Genomic DNA, 9,528 nt, shown 5'->3' on the forward strand with positions numbered 1-9,528 from the left:
GCCTGTAAGCCTGCAGCTTTATGTTTTTATTTATCCTTAAAATGTGCAAATCGCTTCCTTTCTTTTTTTTTCTTTAAGAAGGTAGAACTCTTCTGTTTAACAACAGTTTTTGCTGAGGGGCTTCCTCTATTGGTAATCACAGCAGCTAGGGTCAGCTTCTAGCTTGACCTAGATTGTTCCTTGGTGTGCTCTTTGGTGCAATATGAGAAAGGATGCTGAGGAGTAATTTCTGATTTGGTTTTTTAGGGGGTTTGGGGTTGGTTTTTTTGTTTGTTTCAGATTTTTTGACTGAAAACATTTTCTAGAGTAGACTGTGTAGAGTTTCCTTTTTTCCTTCTCCTACGCCCCTTGTTGAGCTAATTGTGGGTAGAAGGAAACAGGATGGGTTTTGTGACTGTCAAGCCATTACAATTTTGGCAGTATTTTAGTGGAAAAAAAAACCCTCACGAGATATGAATAATAAATAATAAATAATAAATCTGTTTTTAAAAAATCCAACAGATCTGGAGTCGGTTGCCACACTTGAAAGCTGTTGTACTGTATAAGGACTCCATTCCAGAGAGGCATCCAAATTTGTATACGGTATGTGAATGCTAGAACAGAGTTATAATTCATGGGGTATTATTTTATTTGATGAATTTCTACTGTTTAATCTGTGGAATGTCTACCATTTAGAATGCATTGCTGTGTTCCAGGAAACATATTCAAAAGCTTTATCAACCTTTTATGTTTAATTTACCTGTAACTTCATGTTTGATACTTGACTTTTAAAATTAGAGCTACCTTGTTTAACTGTCTGGTTTGTGTCTTCCTGGCTTTTTATTTGACTGGATTAACAAAACGCCTATAGGCTTCAGGTGGGAATGTGTACCCTCAAACTGTTAAAAATAAAAGTTCCACTCGTGCTAGTGAAAACTGAATTGTGGTTAGTTACACTGGATCCAAGACCATGAAAATGCTTGTACTTTTACAGATGATAGTTGCATTTTGTTTGCACCAAGTATTTCTGGTGATAGGCAACAAGTGAAGAGAAATAACTATGAACTACACGGAGGAGCATGTTTTCTTAGTATACATAGAATCTTTGTATCATGTGGTAAAAATAAAGTGGAAAAAGGGACAAAGCCAGGATCAGAAACTTGAGTGGTAGAAGTCCAGCCTTTCATTTAAGAAATGTGAGGACTTTAAGCAGAACAGATTCTTGTAAACATGGTACTCCAGTATATTTTGAAAATATAACTGAAAATAGTTAAGTAGTAAGAATACAGAAATCAGCATTTTAAGTAAACTACAGACTATCAGATTCTGGGCTGAAAATCTTCAACTGGGGAAAAAAGTTACTAATGAAGAGTGAACAGTGTAGAAATATTTTTAAATATTTGCAATTTGATAATCTGAGGGGTTAGGTACAAAGAAAAATCTTCTGCACATTTTGATCATCTCTTCTTTTGCTATGTTGAATAGCATATAACTGTTAATAATAAACAGTTATTGTTACAATACTATACGTACTGGTACAGAGTATGCCTTGCATCTCAGTACAATAAAAAAAAATACAAATATGATCTTGCTATTTATATTTCTTAATAAAATGAGTAGGTGCTAGTAATTAATTCTGAAACTGCATTCAGCTACTGAAACCTAAATGCCTGAGAACTGATATATTTGAAAACACCCCTGTTCAGGTGTTAAGTTAGACACATTTTCTCAATGGAGAAAGGTCACTGTGGGAGTGCCTGACAGTTGCCATAGTTGATGTCATCTAAAGGAAAAATTGGAAACCGAGTCACCAAAGGTAAAAATGATTGTTTGTTAGGCTTGATCTAAAGCAAACCACCAAAACCACATGGCATTCGATAAAAGGGATTTGTGTTGCAAGTTGACAGCTAACATGTAATGAGCAATTGCTGCAGTAAGGGCAGAGTGCTGGTTCACTGGATCCGTGCATGTTTCCAGAAGTCAAATGCAAAGTCAGTAGTGTGTGTGACTGTTTGTACCTTTCACGCTCTGTGGAGTGGGAACACTGTCTGTTGCAAGTACTGTTCAGTAAGCAAAGCCTAGGCAACAGATTCACAGTGATTGATGCATTCTAGTATGAGAAGACAGTAAGGTCAGGAAAACAGGAACAACTGCTAAGTCACATAGAAACAATCACATCCTCGACACCTCCAGGCTTTCCAGGAGCTAGGGCTATTGATGCAGCCACATTCTGTGGGAAGGGATAGGATGTGACATATCCTCTACTTGCTACAGAGCTGTGCATTTGTCCTGGTTTTGGCTGGGATAGAGTTAATTTTCTTCATAGTAGCTGGCATAGCGCTGTGTTTTGGATTTAGTACCAGAAGAATGTTGATAACACGCTGATGTTTTCAGCTGTTGCCAAGTAGTGCTCAGACTACTCAAGGACTTTTTTGAGCTTCTCCTGCTCGGCCAGGTGCATAGCAAGCTGGGAGTACAGCACAGCTAGGACAGCTAACCCAAACTGACCAAAGAGCTATTCCATACCATATAACGTCATGCTCGGGGCGAGTTGGCTGGTCGGTCGCGGGGAGACTGCTCGCCGCTCGGGACGGGCTGGGCATCGGTCGGTGGGTGGTGAGCAATTGCATTGTGCCTCATTCGTTTTGTATATTCTGTATATTCTGTTATCATTCTCATTATTACTATTATTATTATTTTCTCTTATTAAACTGTCTTTATCTCAGCCCTCGGCTCTAACCTTTTATTTTCTTCCCGATTCTCTCCCCCATCCCACTGAGGGAGGGGGAGGAGTGAGCGAGTGGCTGCGTAGTGCTTAGTTGCCAGCCAGGTTAAATCACGACAGCATTGTAGTGTCTCTCTTTTCAGAGATGTGGTTTGTTCAAAGAAAGTATAAAACTGATGATTGGTAATTAGAAGAATCCTTAGGACAGGCTTACCCCCAAGAAAAGGAATTCTGGGTGCCACAGAGGCTAATTATTGTAACCTTAGTAGCACACTGGCAGTGGCGGAGGCCTGAAGAAAACAAGGAACTCCCCCCTCAAGCACAAACTCTCCTTTTTTACCTTGCATTATCCCCTTTACTGCTGTGTGGTCCTAGATACATTTCCAGAAAATCATTGAAGCATGGAGGTGCTGCATCTTGCACTTGAATAACACAGTTCTGTAGCACAGTATGAATCATCTGATTCCAGTGGGAAACTCACAATTTGCTTATTGACTTTCTTAAATTTTGTTATGTCCTAGTTTTCAGTTAGCATTGAAATCAATGGTACACTTAGCAGCATGTCAGGTGCATGCAGTAGAAGTATCTGGGAGCAACCAATATAGCATAGAGGATCAGGTTCAGCATTCTTCTGTGTGGGCCAATTTGTGTGGCACAAAAGTCCAGCATCATAAAAGGTTTAGCTCATTCTAGATTGAGGCAAATTTGAATGGAAGTTGTGACCAGCATCATATGCTCTGTTTGCTATGAAATAGCAGATAATTGGGCAAACATCTAGATGATGATGATGCTTTTGCAAAAAGAAGCTTTCAACCAATTGCTTTATATTTATATTTGATTTATATAGAGGAGAAGGAATTATAGATGGAACGTCATAAGTGTGCTCTTACTTAAAAACAGTGCATCCAGATTCCTTTAAATAAGACTCAAAATCATTCTAACAGTGTGAGATAGTAACAGAATTTTAGCCTCCATGACTTGTACATAATATCCATTTTGGAGGAGGAACAGTATTACCATTCCCTTCTTAGACACTGAAAAGACTCATGGCAGCACAATTTTAGATTGCCTGTTTGCAATTCACACATAAAGTTCTAAGCTAGTCTTACTATAATTCTTACATAGTCAAGACCTGGTGGAACTTGCCTTGGAAGCGTGTTCAGAGCAGGGCACTGAAATTTTCTGTCATTTTTGAGGCTGATAAGGTACTGCATCTTTCCAACTTGTAAGAAGCCATTTGATATCCTGTATTTTCTGTTACATGTTCTAGATGGAAGAGTTTCTGGAGTTGGGAGATGACATATCTGATACTACTCTGGATGACGTTATTAACTCCCAAAAGCCGAATCAGTGCTGTGTATTAATATACACATCCGGAACAACTGGGAAGCCAAAAGGAGCCATGCTGAGTCATGACAATGTATGTACTTTAGGCTCTTCCTTTAGCGTAAAAATAGCAAGGTATGAGGATATTTATTCCTGTGTTTTGAAATTACTGGTACATTCTAGAGCCTTGAAATCCTTTTGCTTTTGCAACATGTATGTTGTACTCCAAAGCAACATGCAAAATGCAGTCAGCTGCTTCTGGTAAAGTATAAGCATGGTAAAGAATGAAACCATTCAAACTAGCACTTCACATGGTTGAACAGTTTGGTGTGAATATCAATTTTTTTATTGTCTGGTTTTCTGGAGAGATATGCATATTTTCATACATGTAACTCACAGATCGCCATAAAGTCTCTCAAGTGATGTCACAGGTCATCTTAAAACAAGCAAATCATACACGTCAGCCAGCCACTATCAAAACAGCCTGATAGACTGCTTTTGAAAACTTTAATAAAATTGGGAGTGGGTATGTGTTTTTCTTACTTTGGCATTATTATATTCCTAGACTTGGGTTTCTACATCTGTCACGGGAGGATAAAACAACTCTAGTGTATAATACTGGTATTTGGCATAGTCCTACCTGCATTGTTGCAAACAGAAAATTTTCTAGTGGCAGAGAAAAGCAAAGTCATTTGCAAAAAGGACTTTCCTCAGAGGTCTGCTAGCTAAGATCATGACTGTATTTGCTTTGGGTTTTTTACGTACTTAATTTTTTTTTAAGGTGGCTGAGCAGGAGTGGAAAGTGGTAGGGAGCTTTTCTGAACACATAGACAATCTGTGAAAGGGCTGGCCTAAGTTGTGGCCTCTCCTCCTAAAAATAATGCAGAAACTATTGCAGACATGCACACCGTGAGAAGCAATTCTCCCAAACGTAGGGAATCAGTACAGTAGTATCTGGAAGCAGGACGTGGTGGACTTGATAGACAAAAAGAGTGATCTGACATTGCAAATCCTGTGCTCTTCCATCTCAAAGGAGTCTGGTGTCATTTTCGTGTTAGTTGCCAAACTATTCCTGGCTGCTGATCACAAACAGACTATTTTTATGTTGACGAAGGGTGGAAAACATGCCTTGCCTGTAACTATGCTGCTGCCTTCTTTAGTCAAAAGATGTTTGCCACTGTCCATGTGCAAAACCAATGCTGAGTCAGTCATCTATGCACCCACACAGATCTGCTGTGAGTGTGCATGCGTGCTGCGAGGCTTGGAGGATAAGGATAAGCAATCGATATAAACCACATATCAGAGACATGCCACTCTGCCTACTGTGTAAGTCTCCCACGGCCGCTTGTCCAATGCTGCACACCAATTTGGGGTGGCCTGGCCTGACAGGATGCTGCTCCTTAAAAACCTCTCTTGAGAATCTGTATTTCCTTAGACCAAATGTACTCTTGTACCTCCTAACTTATTACAAAGAAAAGGAGCTGGCAGGAACATACTGTGATAACAGTTATTGCATGTGACTTGTATCTCTTCCCTGCCATCTTGAATAATCTAATTTCTGTGTCCTGCCCTACCCATTTTAGATTACAGACTCCTGTGAGAAAGAGCTGTTTCTTTTTTGTTGCTTTTTTTGCTTTGTTTTGTGGTGGTTTTTTGTGCTGTGCACACATATCTCCCCTTGCCCCATACCATCATATATATTTGTGGGTCTTCATATGCTGTATTCTGATAATGAAGATACACATATTTAGCATCATTGAACTGCATCTGCTGAGGTAAAGTGGGAGTTAGGAGAAGGCGGGGGAGACATCATACGGTTTCATTAAGAAGTCAAGTAGCACATCTCCAAACATATTCATGCATGCAGTGCTGCTACATGGGGGGAGGGAGGGGGAGAGTGTTACTTGTGAACCACCATGGTGACCATCCCAGAGGCTTCCAGAGGCGCAGAATACAGCTGCTTTCTTCCTTATTAGTGCTTAGCCAGGTGATGATCAGTGCTATACAAGGAGCTCATGGCTGATACTAAGCTGTGCCATGAGATCACTAGTCACTGAGCATTTATAATTCTTTTTCAGGTAAACATATAGACAGAGCTCTGATGAAAAATGCCCTCTTGATAGAAAGTGTGCACAGTAGGAGAGTTGCAGAAGAAAGGGCAGGTGAATTTACTCCTTGTCCATCCAGCCCATGGCTGCCCTGCTCAGTGTGTTACTAGGGCATGGGGAGCAAGTAGTATTTATAGCCCAGTAAGGTAGCAGAAAGACTGCATTTACTTATGTTGTCTGCACCTCTATGTTGCTGCTAAGTTAATCTTGCTTTTGACTGAGTGTACCCTTGAGAACTGACAGTCTGGTGTGTTGGCAAAGATTGCAAGGTCTTCAACAATTTCTGTGAGCACAGATTCTTCATAGTTACATTAGCATAGCACAAGGATCCTTAGTTCATGTTAAAAGGAAAAAAAGAAAAAAAAAAAAACAACGTACCTAATGTGTTTTAAATAATTTATTTAAACAGATAACTTGGACATCAGCACATTGCAGCAGAGCAGGAGATATGCAACCTGCAGAGGTCCAACAGGAGACTATAGTGAGTTATCTTCCCCTCAGCCACATAGCTGCACAGATATATGACCTGTGGACTGGAATCAAATGGGGAGAGCAAGTCTACTTTGCTGAGCCAGATGCTCTGAAGGTATCTGTCTTGTATTGCACCTAATTAAGCTTGCAGTTCTTCTTCTACAAAAACATGCCAAGGAGAGAATATTACATTTGAAGTTGTGCAGAAGGATTGAGAGTCCATTATTGTAAGAATTACGGAAAAATAAAATCCATTAGACTTGTGAGCCAGTGCTCTAGACTCCAATTAAAATGTATAATCCAGATCCATAAGCTTCCATTAAGGCAGAAGAATATGCATCTAAAGCAAAAGAAGTATGAGCAATTCTTAGAGGAAAGGGAGGCAGAAAGAACTAAACCACCAGTGCCTTTTCCTTCTTGTATATGTACCTCCCTTGATGTGTCAGAGTTGGCACGTGTTAGTGTGTATGTCTGACTGGAGTAGGTCCAGCAGTCGTTCTTTATATCCTACCTTTGTAGTGATGTTCTTCATGTTAGCATTGCAAGATGCAGACTTCATCACTGAACCTCTTTATCACTGCTGTGAACCTTTTGCAGTGTTTGAAATGACTTCATTATTTTAACAGGGCAGCTTGATCAACACACTAAAAGAAGTGCAGCCAACATCCCACATGGGAGTTCCCCGAGTATGGGAGAAAATTATGGAGAAATTAAAGGATGCTTTTTCTCAGTCAGGATTTATGAAGAAGAAAATCCTGTCGTGGGCTATGTCGCTTAGCTTAGAGAGAAACCTAAACTGCTCAAGCAGGTATGTATTATAATGATAGAGATTTTGGTCAACCTGAAAGTAGCTATCTGCTTGTAATAAACTATGAAACATCAGTGAGACTCTTACGTGTAAATGGGTAAAATTTGGCCTAGCAACACAGCAAGTATAGTGCAAGAGGGAGGGTGTAGTTATCAATTACAGTAGGCTGATCTTAAACACAGGTGACTGTTAAAAGTGTCCCTCCGTCCTCCTGAAGAACATACGCCCACTAACATGTCCCCCAACTTTGCATCTTTTGTGAATTGAACAGGTTAGTTTTCAGCTGGGAGAGTTCCCTGATATGCAGTGCACCATGTGACTGTGCAAGTGCCAGTTACTGTTGTGAGGAAAGGGTGTGAATTTGGAGGAGGTGTATGAGAGGGGGAAAGCTTAGGGGGACAGCCCAGATAGACCGGCTCATGACAGTTTGGGGTATGCACCATGTGAGTAAGAACATCTCATTTCCATACAGAAGCTCAGGGGCACCCCCTGTGAATCCTCTAAGCTCTAAGTGCATCATCTCTGTTCTGAATAACATCGGAGTTTTTCGCCATAAAACTGCCCAGATAAAGAATGTTGTACAAATTCAAATATTAACTTAATTCACAGTTCTTTCCTGTTCCAAAGCTCTTTAAAGCGTGACACAATTAAGTGTAAAATTGCTTACAGAAAATGATATTCCAAAAGATAGTGCAATGAGTACTGCTTTGCTTGTCTGATCATTCCGCTTCTCAGATAGGTCCTGCAAATTTCAGATTTTGGTGGTATAGGTTCTTAGAGACACGTTTAACTGATAAAGAACTAGGAATGCAAGAGCTTTGTTTTATACAGTACATTTTTATAGATTATGTATGTATTTTCAGTATTCGGGTACCTCAAGAGTTAGGAGTTCACTAGCAATGAAAGACACTAAAAAAAGGACAAATATATAACTTGTTCTTACTGTCAATACCCAAAACTAAATGGCAAATAAACAAAATTTGGGTCTGATATTTTGTCTTGGAAATTTCATAGGTTGCTCTGGCTTACTGTCCTTCTCTTGTGTGTTTTGTACTCAGCAGTGAATTAAAGCAGTTCTGGACAAGGTTAGCAGACTACTTAGTGCTTGCAAAAATACGCAATGCACTGGGTTTTTCTTCTTGTCAGAAGCACTTCTCTGGTGCTGCTCCTCTCAATACAGAAACACTGTATTTCTTCCTGGGTCTGAACATCACCTTGTATGAGGCCTATGGGATGAGTGAGACCACAGGCCCACATTGCCTGTCTGGGCCCTATATTTACAGGCAGCACAGGTAACTTTTTTTTTTTTTTTTTTCCAAGAATATGGTATATTTAATTATATTTACAAGAGAGCATTTACTAAGTTCAGCAAAGATCTTGCTGCTTATCTTATTTTCTCTCAATGCATTGCCACTCTATTGTGACTTTGGGAGGCAAAATAACTTCCAGGTCAGAAGCTGAACACATTACCTCCGTAGCATGCCACGGCAAGAGCACTGAAAGTGATCTACAGCATTATATGCAGAACACAGTTACTAAATCTGATAAATGTCCTAGCCCTGGCTCAGGGTAGGATAGCTTTCAAATGCAAGACCTCAAATACAAAAGTGCTTTTATGCCTGAAGATACGGAGGGGAAAAAAAACAGGAAGTACAGGGCAAGATAGACAGCTGAAAAGTGCTTAGATACCCTAACATAGCTGCCCTAGTGAATTGATACTCCATAGCTTTCAAACAGCTACAGCAGGGTGTTATTTACAGTCACTAATATTTTGATAAGTTCAGTGATTTGGCATGTTAGATGTCTTATCAGTATTATGTTTAATATTACTGTGCTCCTTGTGGGTTTTTTTCTGCTCATCTCCAATAGCTGTGGTAAACCAGTGCCTGGCTGTAGAGTGAAATTGGTGGACGAAGATTCAGAAGGCAATGGAGAAATCTGTTTCTGGGGAAGGACTGTTTTCATGGGTTATTTAAATATGGAAGACAAAACAAAAGAGGCCTTTGATGAGGTTGGGTGGCTGCATTCTGGAGATTTAGGAAAACTAGACAAGGATGGCTTTCTCTATGTCACTGGAAGAATTAAAGGTAATAAGCAAAATCTTGCTCCTT

General features: G+C 39.9%; 1 protein-coding gene across 6 annotated transcripts in view; it reads left to right on the forward strand.

Annotated features, from left to right (window-relative positions):
- Positions 1-9,528, forward strand: part of ACSBG1 (acyl-CoA synthetase bubblegum family member 1) — a 44,207-nt gene that overhangs the window by 29,755 nt on the left and 4,924 nt on the right. For 5 of the 6 annotated variants that reach the window (XM_035899587.1, XM_035899589.1, XM_035899588.1 and 2 more), the window contains 6 exons: positions 502-582; positions 3,975-4,124; positions 6,548-6,724; positions 7,236-7,417; positions 8,476-8,709; positions 9,287-9,504. In XM_035899587.1, coding sequence (XP_035755480.1) covers positions 502-582; positions 3,975-4,124; positions 6,548-6,724; positions 7,236-7,417; positions 8,476-8,709; positions 9,287-9,504 — 1,042 coding nt within the window. The remainder of the gene's footprint in view (positions 1-501; positions 583-3,974; positions 4,125-6,547; positions 6,725-7,235; positions 7,418-8,475; positions 8,710-9,286; positions 9,505-9,528) is intronic. The other variant, XM_035899586.1, reaches the window with a different exon arrangement.

This window comes from Egretta garzetta, unplaced genomic scaffold (genome assembly GCF_000687185.1).
Source record: "Egretta garzetta isolate BGI_Z169 unplaced genomic scaffold, ASM68718v1 scaffold287, whole genome shotgun sequence".
Taxonomy (NCBI): Eukaryota; Metazoa; Chordata; class Aves; order Pelecaniformes; family Ardeidae; genus Egretta; species Egretta garzetta.